Source organism: Crotalus tigris, unplaced genomic scaffold (genome assembly GCF_016545835.1).
Source record: "Crotalus tigris isolate CLP2741 ecotype Arizona unplaced genomic scaffold, ASM1654583v1 scf7180000018825.4774228, whole genome shotgun sequence".
NCBI lineage: Eukaryota > Metazoa > Chordata > Lepidosauria > Squamata > Viperidae > Crotalus > Crotalus tigris.
In genome coordinates, this window is record NW_024097215.1 from 4,626,049 (window position 1) to 4,641,702 (window position 15,654).

At 41.1% G+C, this 15,654-nt stretch overlaps 1 protein-coding gene across 3 annotated transcripts in view; it reads right to left on the reverse strand.

Annotated features, from left to right (window-relative positions):
* Positions 1-2,548: 2,548 nt before the first annotated feature.
* Positions 2,549-15,654, reverse strand: part of KIRREL3 (kirre like nephrin family adhesion molecule 3) — a 131,805-nt gene continuing 118,699 nt past the window's right edge. For all 3 annotated transcript variants that reach the window (XM_039356456.1, XM_039356455.1, XM_039356454.1), the window contains 2 exons: positions 9,342-9,428; positions 2,549-4,110 (listed from right to left, as the gene is read on the reverse strand). In XM_039356456.1, coding sequence (XP_039212390.1) covers positions 3,667-4,110; positions 9,342-9,428 — 531 coding nt within the window. In that variant the 3' untranslated portion in view covers positions 2,549-3,666. The remainder of the gene's footprint in view (positions 4,111-9,341; positions 9,429-15,654) is intronic.

A 15,654-nucleotide genomic window follows, 5' to 3' on the forward strand; every position in this document is an offset into this window, starting at 1 on the left:
AACCAGGTTGGGAACACAGCACATGGCACTTGTACATACCAGCTTCCTGATGAATTCCAGGTTTAGTGAAACCAAGGTGTTAATTCGCAGCCAATGTAACTGCCTATCACTGTTGCTTGTTATTAATGAACAACAGATGGCAGAGGAAATTCTTGCTTCAGACAGTAAACTCAGCAAGATAAAATTTAAAAAAAAAGCAAAAAAAAAATATGTTTCCGAGCAGTTGGGTCTCTGAACAAGTCATTAACTGCTTGTGAGGGATGATCAGTTCCCAAGTATTTTCATATTACTCAAGCTTTATATATTATTGCTGAAGCCAATGGTGAAGGTCACTTAGCAGGCTTTCAGCTAGAGCAGGGTTTCCAGCCATGGCAACCTTAAGACTTGTGAACTTCAACTCCCAGAATTCTGCATGGATGGCTGGGAATTCTGCGAGTTGAAATCCACAAGTCTTAAAAGTTTCCAAGATTGGACATCCTTGATTTAGGAGTAATAATGCAAGGTAGCGGTTGCAGTTCTAGGATGTGGCCTGTAGGTGACAGTCGTAACCTGAATTTCCCATTTTTAAAAAAAAATCCAGCAACAGTAAAAAGTACCTTTATTTGTTTGTCTGAACTGGAGAGTATTCAATTTATTTCTTGTTCACTCTGCAAAGATGATTGCAAAAAAATAAACTGAAGTGTTTCCAAGGATTTCCTAAACAACATGGGTCCAAATCATCTATCCCAAATCTTCGGAGAGACCAAAATGGTTGCTTGCTGGTCTAAAGAAGTCTTGACTGATTAAACATTTAATGACTAGTTGACTGGCTGTAGGGAGAAAGCCCCAGGGTGGCTGGAAGCCTTGAAGGTTACCCCTCCCTCCCTGTGCCATGAAACCCCTATAGGCTGAGTAATTCTTTCTAAAAATTAAGTGCCTTGAAATTCTTAGTAGCCAATTTGCAGTTTCAATGCCATGCCTTATTTGAGAAGTGGGCAATAGGCTTTAAGTGTAGCTTAATGATAGGGCACACCCCATATGAAAAAAGCATGTGTGTGGAAAACATCTCATCTTCTGCTGGCTAAATCAGAAAATACTATTGTTTGTTAAATGGAGGAGGATTTCTATTGGTGAAGTTAGAAAAGAACCACCACTTGGACCAGGGACCTTCAAACTTGGCCCTTTTATGACTTGTGTGCTTGGCTGAGGAATTCTGGGAGTTAAAGTCCACAAGTCATAAAAGGGCCAAATCTGAAGGCTCCTGACTTGGACACCATGATATCTACAATTCTCAATGAAGGCAGCTTCTGAAGTTCAAAAGAAAGCCGGAAATCCAACAGCTATGCACGCTTATATACAATGGTCATGAAGAGACAAGATGCCATTTTTCCTGATCCATATGGTAGGTCCTAACATCCCCAAAGATTCTGGTTTAGGATACCACCCTCTCTTTCCTGCACCTTCTCCAGAGAAATTTGGCTTGCTTTTTTTGTGTGTGTGTGTGTTTTCCCCCTCTAGCAGTGGTGTATTTATGTCCTCACATGATCCAAATTTTGATTTGTTTTCGGTAGTTTTCCCTTGCCAGACCAGCTTTGATCTAAAATTGCTTGTGAGACTGAACAGACGTTCTTCTCTGGGGTGCATTGTATGAGAAAAGCACACACACATGGATAAGAATTGGATTCGTTGATTGTATCATTGTGCCTGCTAGATTTCAACTATTCATATTATTGAGTTTATTCCTTATGCAGAGGGCGTTTTATTAGTTGGTATGAATGGATGCTTATAAGCTGCTAAGATCAAATGAAATCAGTGACTCAAACCACCAGTGAATGGTGCTTAGGGAACAATTAATCAGTGGAACGACTTGCCTCCAGAAGTTGTGGGTGCTCCATCACTGGAGATTTTTAAGAAGAGACTGGACAGCCACTTGTCTGGAATGGTATAGGGTTTCCTGCCTGAGCAGGGGGGTGGACTAGATGACCTCCAAGGTCCCTTCCAACTCTGTTGTGAAGCTAAGCCTGACAACATATTTGCTCTCTACATTTGGGGAGTTGAAACTATGGTGATAGGATTAGAAGAATATGTTTGAAGAAATGGGCAGGAGTTCCTGACTTTTTCTTCGAAAACTTTTGCACCTTTATCACAGATTAAGCCCTGAATTCTGAAAGTAAGCAATCACACAATGCGTACGTTGCTTGTGCTAAATGCTGTGTGTGGTTTTCTCTTTTGGAACAGAGTTGTTTAAATCAGACTGGTTTCCAGAGGACCCACTGACACGGAGCTTGTAACAATTGCTGTATTAATCTTCCAGTTGTGCTGTTGTGGGGAAAGGGAGGGCACGGAATACAGAAGCAGCAGTAAGAAAAGTTTTATATTCACTCGCAGCAGCAGCAGCAGCAGCCTGCTGTGGACACTGGGTGCCTGCAGTGATTGTCACACGTCACTCAAAAGAGGAGTTCAGTCTTCCCTCCACCAAACAGTTCCTCTTTATCAAAATCAGAGTAGGATGGATAGGCTATAGGCATATCTGGGTGTTTTGCTGAAAAGCCACTCTTAAAAAAAAAAGTTTTGTTTTGTTTTTTGTCCAAAGACACATTGTAATATGATAAACACCAAACACCAAACAAAATAAAAGTCATTAAAAATAATAAAAGACCAGGATTAGCAGTCAGTGCACGTTATTACACCAATGGCTGTCCCCCTCCCCCTCACACTGAAACTTCCTTAAGTTAAGCCACAGTTGTCTGAGGTTGCTTTGAAGGACACAGTTCCCTACCCCCCCACCCCTTATAATTTGCAAATGAGGCTAAGCAGCAGGGAGGGTGGTTTTGCTGGTGCAGGTGACAGCGGGGCGTTGAAGATGCACCTTCTCCAAAATGTCCACAGACAGGAATCGATGTCACTAAGCATAGAAGATTCTAGAACCATCAGTCCATTTATCTTCAGGAGCCAACCAAAGGTAGATGATCTGCCAGAGAAAGATAGCTTAGATGTCTCTCCTGGGCCAATCGAGGCAGTTGGATGAACTGGGAAATACAAATTGTGGGTAGGTGATCGATGGTCATAACTACCTACAAATCTCCAGGGAGACCCATCTTGTTTGGTAGGAAAAGCAAGGATGCTTAGCCTCCCACTGAAAGCCACGGATGCTGTTACTCTTGCACAGATGGGTTTAGAAGCCTGCCCTCCCTAAAAGAAGGGGCCAGGGGATTTGTTTCCACCCTACATGTTTTCCCAAATAAGTTATCTGTCCTTTCTCCTTTATTTTGTTCCCATCCCCCTTCCAAGCCTGGGTTTGCTACAGGAAGGGAATGGGCATTGTGCTTAAGGTTAGTTTGGGTTCAGCTGTCGTGAGTCCTACCCCCTTGTGGAAGGGAGTCTAGGAAAGAAGGCATAGGTCTCTTTGAAGAGTTCTATCTGCATCACAAGGCTCGGTCTAGCTCCCCCCCCCACCTTGCAGTATTAGCCTTTACTCTAGAGAAGGGGAAAAAGGGCTTTGTGGAGCTAAAGGTCACTAGAACACACATAAACTGGTCAAACAGCCTCCATCCCCCCAGGATTGGCTGACTTCAGCAGGGCCAGGATTCAGCCCAGGTGATCTCTTGTCCCGCTGGCTTTGCAGTCTATCCTATCCTCCTTCCCCCCCCTCCCCATCACGTCCATTGCCAGTGTTGTCCTGTCTTTTCACACGTGGGTCTGCATCCTCCTTTGTAGAGGCCGACTAGGGTCTGAGTTCTGAGAGGAGGACTGTGAGTGATGAGAAGATGAGGCTGAAGCTTTGCTGGCCTTGTCAAACTGTACGTAGCCGTCCTGCTTCCCGCTGCTGCTGACGCTGCTGTCGCACTGCGTGTCCAGGAAGGAGCTGCTGTCGCTCATGGAGCCTCGCTGGAATTCCCGTTCACACAGTTCGATGGAGCTGCTCCCCATGCCCAAGATGAAGCGCTGGCTGTAGTCGTAGAGACGGTTCTGCCCACTCAGGGTGGTGTAGATGTTGGTGAAGGACATGCCGGTTGGCACACGCTGCTTGTTGGCTGGCCTCATCTCCGGCTGGCAACCTGAGAGAGAGATGGTGGGCGTGGAATGGTGGTCCTTGAAGGTGTTCACGCTGTAATAGCCATTCGTGGGATCCTGGAAAGAACAAGGGGGGGGAGTTTATTTCTTGGTGCAGGGTTGCATTTTGGATTCTGGCATTACAGTAGATGCCAGGTTGTGCAAGAGGAAGGCTTAATTGTTCATTGTTCAGATGAAAGTTTTTGGCAAACTTTTCCCCTACAGAGAAAGAGGGGGGAAATGTTGTAAATTTTAATTAGCTGTTCCTTGCACAGATTCAGCTATCTATCATCTATCTATGTATCATCTATCTGTCTATCATCTATCATCTTTCTAACTATCATCTCTCTATCTACCTACCTACCTATCTATCTATCTATCTATCTATCTATCTATCTATCTATCTATCTATCTATTTGTCTCTATCATCTTTCTATCATCTCTCTTTTTCATCCATCTATCTACCTACCTACCTACCTACCTACCTACCTACCTACCTACCTACCTATCTATCTATCTCATCTCTCTCCTATCATCTAATATCATCTATATCTACCTCTATCTTCTGTCATCTATCATCTAAGATTATTTTTCCATTAAGAACGAGCAGTGTATATTCCTTGAGAAGGCAGCTGTATTCCATCTTGTGTGGACTGAAATTAGGAATTTTACAAATACAGAATTTAAGTTTTGAAACTGAAGGTAGACTTCCCTCCCTAAGAGCTGCCATTCTCTTTCCTAGTCACTTCTGATCAATCTTAGAAATACCACTATGGTTTTATTCTCATTGATAGAAAGGAACATTGTGCATTCCTGCAATATTTCACCTGTTGCCTGTGGGCAGCCATTCCGCAGGGCGCCTGCAAGTGAAATAAGAATTCACAAAGATATTTATTATCTGTAATTTGAAATGAGAAGTTGCAATAAATGGATCAGGCCCAAAAATATATGATAGCGTAATTGATTTTCAGTGGAAATGGATCATTATTGGTTCAACATTTCTAGCCTATGTATTGGTATAATTTGCAGCTATATAATTTCATATAGTAGAAATGCTGCTTCTCTGTGATTATATGTTCAATTTGCCATGCGTATTATGGGGGCTGTGATGCCTTTCATGAGAATAAATAAATGCACAGGTCTTGGAGAGCTTGCTTTTTTCATGGTAAAAACATTCCAATTTTTGTTTTGAATCACTGTGTGAAATTCGGTTTTGCATTTAGCAATATAATCCTACGTTAATAGACAGTTGTACTTATGCTTTCATACCTCTGTATTTGAGAAACAATGTAAGTATGAAATATGCACATCAAACATTTAGAAACACATCAAACACACCTCTTAATGTGTGCTTATGTATGCTGAATAGAAATCACTCATCCACTGCAAAATACATGGGAAGCAATGGGGGTCATAGAGGTAAATTGCAATGAGGCCTTTTTCATTTCTTCCCTTGTAATTGCAAATAATTGAATTTCTATTTTGTGAATACTTAAAATGTCTACACGTATAAATGGAGATTCTCAGGTTTTTCAATCTACTTTTGCTGATTTTTTTTTTTAAAAAATCATCTCTAAATGCAAATAAACATAATTGACGGAGACGCTTTTAAGAGAGATTGGGGAAGCAAGGTGAATGCCTAATGTGGAAGCTTAATGACCTCCAGATTCACTTAACAACTGTGGCAAAAGGGTTGTAAAATGGGGCAAAACTCATTTAACAATTGCCTTGCTTTGTTGTTGTTAATTGCGAAGTCATGTCTGACCCATCGTGACCCCATGGACAACGTTCCTCCAGGTCTTCCTGTCCTCTACCATCTGCTGGAGTCAATTTAAGCTCACACCTACTGCTTCAGAGCCACCTCATTCTCTGTCGTCCCCTTCTTCTCTTGCCCTCAATCTTTCCCAGCGTTAGGCTCTTCTCCAGTGAGTCCTTCCTTCTCATGAGGTGGCCAAAGTACTTGAGTTTCAACTTCAGGATCTGGCCTTCTAAAGAGCAGTCAGGGTTGATCTCCTCTAGGACTGACCGGTTTGATCACTTTGCAGTCCAGGGGACTCGCAGGAGTCTTCTCCAGCACCATAGTTCAAAGGCCTCAATTCTTTGGCGCTCAGCCTTTCTTATGGTCCAACTTTCACAGCCATACATTGCAACTGGGAAAACCATGGCCTTGAATATACACACTTTTGTTGGCAGGGTGATGTCTCTGCTTTTTAGTATACTATTTAGATTTGGAAATGTTGGGCTTAGTTGTGGTTGTAAGTTGACAACCACCTGCAAATAAGTAACAAAATTGTCTGCCCCGTAATTCTCCTAAGGCTGCCATTCTAATATTCTCTCTCAAATATTCTTCTCTTTCATCGGACAGAGCTTTAGCCCAGTTGGAAATCTGGCAAAGAAAACAGCAGTTTCCCCCACAACAATGAAGGCAATGCTCCTATTACCATGGAAACTATTCAGATAAAAATGTTGGCACATCCTATTAATTGATCAATTAATCCCACCATCTCTCTTTCCCTTCCATCTTTTTCTATAGAAAGGAATGGGAGAGAAATGCTGCTCTTTTGTGGGTGGGGAAATAAAAAATTAAAGCTGCAGTGATTGACTTGGGATTTTTTCAGGGCAGAAGAATGTAAGATGGCGAAGACTTTGCTTGAAGATAAAGGCCTTCAGGTTTCAAAGGAGGGAACCAGATTTTGGAAGCTCCACTTCTTCCTGTGCATGCCTGAAAAATTGTGTTGAAAGCTTCATTTAAGAAGGTGGGGAGGAGCTTGAAGGCACTATCCTCCCAAGAGATTTGGGATTTTGTGATTGCACAAAGGAGGCTGATCAAAACGGAAAGCAGATTTTTTAACAGAAAGACAGGGCTGGTTTACTTGAGATAAAATATATCCCTTGGCATTTTTAATCACTAGAACATCCAGCTTTGCAAAGCTATGGAGATATACTGTTGCACTGTAGAAAAATGCATGCTTTCTCTCTATCCAGAATTACACTTCCCAAATTTCCATCATCCCAAAATCTAACTGATTTAGATCCAAAATCCGGGGAATCTACTGCTTTTCCGTTGTGTCCTTTTCTAAAGACCTGCCACCAGATGCGGATTATCACTCTAATAATTGTCACTCCTCATGGATAATTATCCTACTGGATGGGAATCATGAGGATTGCTTGCTGGATATTACAGGAGGAAGAAGAAAACTTGAAGTGGGTAGACCAAGACAATGAATCAACTCAAGGCTGTTGCTTTTCTCCCCACTCTTTGAACAGGAGATGGCATGGAATCCAAATGGGAGCATCGCCCAGGACTGGCGCAGCATCTTTAAGTTCTTAACCTATACAGCAAGGGTCTCCAAAACTGGCAATCTTAAGGCTTGTGGACTTCAACTCCCAGAATTTCTCAGCCAGCTATGCTGGGAATTGAAGTCTTAAAGTGGCCAAGTTTGGAGACCTCTGCTATAGTATAATGATGCTGAAGTGCCAAAGGGAGAGTGAGTAAGGAGTAACAACTGATAGAATATTTGTGGCTCAGGACTGAACTGTGGGGTTCCTTGGTGCTCTTTGAGCTTGGTGCACTGCTTACCACTGACGATGTTACCTAGATGGTAATGAATCATCTGCAAGGAAACGGCCAGCTCAGAGAACACCAAGGACCCCACAGTAACAAGGGAGTATAGAAAGCAAGGGAGACTTAAGTTGTTTCTGATTTTGGATGAAAGAATAGAATGGAATAGAATAGAATAGAATAGAATAGAATAGAATAGAATAGAATAGAATAGAATAGAATAGAATAGAATAGAATAGAGCTGGAAGGGATCTTGGAGGTCTTCTAGTCCAGCCCCCTGCTCAAGCAGGAGAATCTATACCATCTAAGACAGGTGACTGTCCAGTCTTTTCTTAAAAATTTCCAGTGATGGAGCGCCCATGATTTCTGGGGGTAAGCTGTTCCACTGGTCGATTGTCCTCACTGTCAGGAAATTTCTCCTTAATTCCAGGTTGCTTCTCTCTTTGATCAGTTTCCAACCATTGTTTCTCGTTCTTCGCTTTGGTGCTCTGGTAAATAATCTGACCCCCTCTGCCTTGTGGCAGCCCCTCAGATACTGACATAATAATAACAGCATACATTGTGCTGCTAAATAAATACATCAAAGCTCTGGTGCTCAACAATACTGTTACTTACAGTACAAATGGATGGCTCTATTAAATTGTGCAACTTGTGTGCATAATGTTGCATCTCCCTTTAAAACAACACAGTGCAGAAATGCAGAAATGGCAACTTTTTTCAAAAAAGAAAATAGTTGCAGCCTTGCAAGTATTATGACTATCAAATGCTGTTTCATAGGGAGAGCTGATTCTTCTCTCTTCCTATGAAGATGAGTTGAAGTAGACTCTCCTGAGGTCTCAAATCTAGCTAAATGGTTAGGGGCAGGACTGACTGCTTCAACTTTCTTGGAACTTGCACTCCTTGTACCTATCCTACAAATATCCCTTGGCTTCCAAATCCATGAAACAGCCTCCCTGACAAGTGGTAGGACAATGATTTTAGCAACACAGGCAGGGTCCTTGGGAATGAAAACCTTCTCATGTGTCAGAAATTTCTCCTCAGTTGACCTTACTCCAAAAGAGCTAATGAACATAAGATTAGTTTGGGTGGAGTCTTCCTGCATGAAAATCTTGAGTGTAAGAAATGCTGGAATTGCACATCTGAAACCTAGCCAATTACGCTTTATATCTGCTGTTCAAATGGGTCAGCATTACCTTTGTTATTTATGACCCCTAAACTGGATCCAAAGTATCCCTCTTGATTTTCCTCTGTTTTAAGCTTCCCTTGTATTCCTGACTAAGTTAATTGCTTATGCTCTCATTGAACAAAACAGTAACCTATTCAACCTGGGTCGCTGAGCTTTAGGACCAATTTAGTATCTTGTTACAAAACCAAATTAGAATGCTATTGAGGATACAATTAAGCTGATCTGCAAGAGGTTCAGAGAAGGTGAAATTGTTCCTATCCATAATTCTGAAAGTCCTTGACTTCTGCTACATCAATCTCTCTTGATTTTGTTGGCTTTGCTGAATTTCATGACTAAAGGTTACACCTGTGCAAATCATTCCTTTTTAAAAATTTTCATGCAGTGGAATTGATTACAACGATGCTGTGCTGCTTAAATCTAATTTCTCCTGCTTAGTTTGTTTTACACAGCAATAAAATCTCCTCCATATTCCCTGACAGATTCAGATAATCCCTGGGAAAAATCAATCTCCTCTTTGGTGATCTGCATAGGTAAATTTGAATACTGTAATCTTGAAATTACCTTCAAATTCTGGAATTCTTTTTCTTCTTCCTTGAGGACCTCCAGTTGTTTAAGGACTGAATCTTGCTGGAACTCACTTCTGTCCATCTATGGTTAAAGGGAAGTAGATGGTGAGTCAAAGGAATCAAGCACTAAAAATCTCAACCCCAAACTTAGTAAATTGGATTCAAGCACCAGAATGAACCAAAAATCCCCGTGTTCCCCTTCAGTATATTATCAATAGTTATAGTATACATTGTGTACTATTGTCAAGGTTCCGACTAATGAAACACTTCAAAGCACTTCCAGGCATTGTTTAGCCTAAAAAGTCTTTATTCGTGTAACCAAATGTCGGCACGGCATGAATGAGAGATGCCAAGATCTAAATTCTCCTCCCCAGCATATTCCCTCCCTTAATTTACCATCATAAATCACAGTCTCCAATCAGTTTGAAGGCCAAAGGTTCCCTTCAGTTTGCTGCATGGGACTTTTATCTAAAATAATTACCCACATACATTCTTTCTCCTCCCCTCCCAGCATCATCTAAGTTAACTCTAAAAATACCACACAGCTCTGCATATTTTGTCAGAGCAAGAACATCCAATGTTAACAGCGTTGACAACTATCACTATTATCAAAGTCTGATCTCACCATGGGAGTTCCACCTGTAGATCTCCTTCTAGCTTCTCCATTTAAATGTCTATGAAGAGTCTCAGACATCCAGGTCCTGGTTGTCCCAAAGGCGTTTTTTCAAAAGGCAGCTGGACTTTTCTTTGTTTTTTCCTTGAAGACGTTTCGTTTCTCATCCAAGAAGCTTTTTCAGTTCTGACCAATCCTTCCATTCGCCACCATTCAGTCAGCTTCTTGGATGAGAAGTGAAATGTCTTTCAAAAGTCCAGTTGCCTTTTGAAAAAGCACCTTTGGTTCCTCCATTTAAAGATTTATGCACAAGGGATACTGAGACAATGACATCACCAAGAGCTTTTTGCAGTCATCCTTCTGGGCATTGAATTGTACTGAATATACCTCAAGCCACCGAAAACTGGCATGTTGCTTCTCTAATGCACATTTACCTCTTTCGGTGCTGAGTGTCCTGAGGTAGACCTACTGTCAGGATTTAAAAACTTAAACTTGCCTGGGAAGGGTGGAGTGGCTCTGAAGGGGGGTAAGAAGCTATTAAATGTATTGGCCATCTGTTTCCATCACAACGCTAGGTGGTATACTACATAAAACAAGTCAAACAATGAATACAAATAATATAATGCAAAAAGCAAATATTTAAGCAGGGGAAAACACAAATTCTAACACACCAACCACCCCACAAGAGGTTTACATCTTGTGTAGACCAACACCTGTGGGAAAACCCTAGTTTTAGGGATTTTTTTAAAAAAAAAAGTGGGGAGAAAGAAAGGGCATATGAGTCTCTAGGGCCATGCTGTTCCACGGGTGCTCACTGGAAGAAGAAGAAGAGGCATCTGAAGTGTTTTGCATTCAACTATTAGGAGAATCTGTTCTTCTCTTGGCTTGTTTGTTTTTCCCATTATCATGTTTTAAAGGCTGCTTTCACTTTAATTCAATAGATGGATCTGTAAGCAGCAGCCTATTCTCCCAGCCTCATTAGTTTTTCTGCAAAGGATGCTTCTGATTGGGGGCAAAGTCTATGTTAATTAGAATATGGCTTTAATTACCCTTCTTTCAGGAAGGTGGGCCTGGATGAGACTTGAATACTTATTGGGCAATTTCTCTGTTGCCTTTTATTTTCCCTAGATATTGATCGCTGTAGCCCTCGTGTTTCCTCTTTTGCCATTGCAAGACTGAAGCTTCTAATGGAATTACTGTTTTGGAATGCCCCAGCTAATCGAAAATCTAAATCTATAATACAGCACTGATTGTTGCTTGACTTCTAACATGTCTTTCTTTTAAAGCCTTGGCAAAAGAAGGTGGAAATGCTTCCCTGCTGCAGTTTCTGTAGATACGCTGGAAAGCTTTTGGTGCAGCTATTTGATGCCATAAATTAAGGTGCCTCAGGTTTTTCTGGCTGAGAAAGAAACAGCAGCCACTGGTAATATCTGTTGATGGAGCAGAGTAAATATGGGTATCATAAAGTGTTAAATCCAGGCTGGGTAGAGGTGGAAAAATCTACACCACATTGTTTTTTTCAGGGGTGTCAGCTTGTGCAATCCTCAATAGTTCTATTTTTTAAAATATTTTTAAAATATTTTATTAATATTAATTTTAGAATTTTACCAAATTCTTCAAAATAATCAAATTAAAAAAACAAAAACAAAATAATTTTAGAACTGCTTTAGGACACACAAGGGTACATAATACCCTTTTGCCTCATTAAAGCAGCTGCTTCTTTTTCAGTTTTTTCCACACTGGCTCTGTAAGCTGTGATGTACCCCTAAGCCACTTCAAGCAAAATAGTTGTGTCCATAAATGTGTTTAATCATCCAGGAGGAGCTTTTCAAGCAACCACACAGGACTGCTTTTAACAATTAAAAAAAAGTTTTATATACTTGTGGTGTTTTGAAACACCTCTTTTGAAGAATTTGCAAGACCTATTATTTTTGTAGGTTTACTGATAAGGAAATGCTGTTGGCAAAAATAGTGGGGTTCTGTATCTCAAGGGCTGGGCTTGGCTGCATTACTTTTCTTAGTCCTAAAAAGAAGAAAATAGTTTGGTTGGGGCACCAGGCTAGAAACCAGGAGATTGGGAATTCTAGTTCAAACTTGGGCACAAAGTCAGTCTCTCTCTCAGCCCTAGGAAGGAAGTAGTGGTAACTCACTGCTGAAAAATGAGACAGGATAGATAGATAGATAAATAGAGAGAAAAAGAGAGAGAGAGAGACAGAGAGACAGAGAGATAGAGACAGACCAACATACAGACATGAAAGATAGATAGAGAGAGAGACAGACAGAGACAGACTGACAGATAGACATGATAGATAGATAGATAGATAGATAGATAGATAGATAGATAGATAGATAGATAGATAGATAGATAACAAAATGAATGGGTAGGTTGAGACTGGTCCCCAATCACGTACACTCCTGAAATTTGCTAAAAAATCATTTGGAATGACTAGAGCATCTAAACACACAGAACCACGGTTAAATAAACAAACAGTTTTCATCCATGACCAAGTTTTCATGGTACTTTCTGCTTTACAGAAGATGTACATTGATACAGTTCTGAGATGCAATGAATGACTTTTATCAGCAGATGGCACTGTTGCCCTCTGAACTTAATTTGCTTTCTCTCTCTTGAGCCTCTGTCGCTTAGAGGAGAGTCAGATCCAGAAAAGCACAGTTGTTCACAAAGCAGAAACCCCACGAGTTAATTTATAATTCTAGAATTAAGCCATTCATTAGTGTGACCTTTAATAAAGTTTAGACTGAGGCTTAGTTCAATACCATCTCACTTCATCAGCGAACAGTGGAAAATTCATTTATTTTTTCCCTCTCTCCGTAACATCTTCCGTAAATTCCTGCCCGTAAATAGACAGCTTAGGAAAGTTGATTTCTTTCCGTGTTTGCTTGTTTTTTAAAAATGTCTGCGGGGCGTACAGGCTTCAGCTGCCTGAAGTTCCTGAAGATCTGGGAAGCTCTGCATTGCATTGCAGTTGGAAGGGGGGAAATGTAGGATTCTACAGTTTCTACAGAGCAGTGTGTGTGTGTGTGTGTGTGTGTGTGTGTGTGTGTGTAATTCTCCCGGTGATTGGCTCAAAGTGACCCAGCTGGCTTTTATGTGTGAGGCAGGACTAGAACTCACAATCTCCTAGTGATTGGCCCAAAGTCACCCAAGGAGGGTCTAGAGCAGAGGTTCCCAACCTTTTGGGCACCAGGGACCGGTTCCGTGGAGAGAGATTATTCTGCGGACCAGAGGGGGCGTGGTTTCATGTACTGCCTGCATCCCGTGGATGGGGCTTTGCTTGTTAGTGCGGCCCTGTTGCTGGCATGCTGTGGTCCAGTACCAGTCCGCAGACCAGGGGTTGGGGACCCCTGGTCTAGAGCCAGCAGTGTGCTGCAGCTGCCAAAAAAGCCAATACAGTGCTAGGCTGCATTAACAGAGCGATAGAATCAAGATCATGTGAAGTGTTAATACTACTTTGTAATGTCTTGGTAAGGCCACATTTGGAATACTGCATCCTATTTTGGTCACCACAGTGTAAAAAGAAGTTGAGACTCTAGAAAGAGTACAGAGAAGAGCAACAAAGATGATTAGGGGACTGGAGGCTAAAACATAAGGAACAGTTGCTGAAATTGGGTGTGTCTAGTTTAATGAAAAGAAGGACTAGGGGTGACATGATAGTAGTCTTCCAATATCTCAGGGGCTGCCTCAAAGAAGAGGGAATCAAGCTATTCTCCAAAGCACCTGAAGGCAGGACAAGAAGCAACAGATGTAAACTAATCAAGGAGAGAAGCAACCTGGAACTAAGGAGAAATTTCCTAATAGTTAGAACAATTAACCGGTGGAACAACCTGCCTCCAGAAGTTGTGAATGTTCCAACACTGGAAGTTTTTAAGAGACTGGAAAGCCATTTGTCTGAAATGGTGTAGGGTTTCCTGCCTGAGCAGAGGGCTGGATTAGATGACCTCCAAGGTCCCTTCCAACTTTATTGTTGTTGTTGTTGTTGTTATATTATACTCTCAGTCTTCCAGTTTCTAGCCTGGTGCCTCACCGACTAGAACAAACCAGCTCTCCAAAATTAGATGCAAGTGGGATGTTTTCACCAAGACTCTATTTCCAGGTTTGCCCATGAAAATGGACATGTGCAACATCAGAGCATACACTGGTATATTGATTTACCCTTTCTAAACATTTCTCACTGGCCCACCTGATTTTCCTGGCTAAGAGAAAAGAACCTTTGACCTCTCCTGCTATTGCTTATCAGCAGTTGCTAGACATATGCTCCCTCTGATCCCAGGGATGACATAAAATCAACAGCTATTTCCAAACATTGAATGTTTGATGGACCTTGTAGGGGTTTCCCGCCCCCCCTCAACTGTTTCCTGTTTAGCAAGAAGAAGGTAATGGAAACAGGGCCCAAAGACAAATACTGTTTCCACAATTTGTTGCTGAGGAAAGCATTGATTTTTCTCTTTAGGCCTTGCAGAAATTTAATGAACTACATAAAACGGAGAGTTTGATCAACTACATCCTTACATAAAACAGAAGAATCATCACAGGGAAAAACCTCTGAGCGATTCTGAGCTTTGGTCATGCAACAGGGGTTTTTCAACTGGAAAAGGGGGCCAAGACATGAAGTTTCTGAGGCAGCAGAGAGACAAGAAGATGCTGATTCAGTTTTGAAGAAGAACAGGAGCAGAACACGAAATGCAGGGATATATTTATTCAAAATGCTGATCTGCTGCCTAAATCTCTAAGCGTCTTGGAGCAAAATCGCAGATTGCATTCAAATATCCAGAATCCACATCTGAAATTAAAATTTTGTGAAGAAAAAAATTAATACAAGCAAGTAAGGGGCAGCTTTCTACTGAATGCCCATCTCAACAAAAACAATTTGCACAGAGGCAGCCCTGTCATGAACAAAGAAAAGGTATCCGCAGCAAAGTAGGATATCGATGGAAATTCTAACCCTAAGATATTATTTTGCACAGGGCTCGGGACACAAAAGACTTGTATCCAGAATTTGTAGTATGTCCATTTCTAGTTGATTCTATACAGTATTGTTCATCTGACGTTTTTCAAAATCACATTTCTAAATCTGAGGAATGTTTCCAGAATTGAACTGGAGATGGATCTAAGAGACTTATAAAAAAGGTTATAGGAAACTGTTTTAATTTAACAGATTGGAAAATTCCCTAGATAAGGTTTCCTTTAATGCTGTATGGGGAGGAAGATTTTGTTTCTTTTGCCCTCCAATCATAATATAGATCTGTGATGCCTATATTTCTTTTTAGATAGGGAAGGGATGCTTACAGCCTTATAATTCATTTGAGTATGAATGTGCCTTCTGTGAAAAGAAGTCAGAAGATGGGGACCAAATGGTAGAAAGCAGAGGGAAAGACTACAGGAAACCAACACCACCATCTAGTTTTCTGCTGGTTTTTTTTGTTTGGACATGAACATAAGGATGAGATAAGTCCAAAATTCAAAGCAAGACCAAGAAGTTAAGGATCTTTGCATGCACAAAATGTGCCTAGACTAGTGTTTTTCAAACAAGGCAACATTATGAGGTATTACCTTCAACTTCAAGTTGCCAACTTTGAGAAACTTTAGTCTAGAACCTATTCAGATAGCAACTAGTTAATTACTGTCCATGGATGTCCCAAAGGTGCTTTTTCAAAAGACAAGTGGACTTCCTTT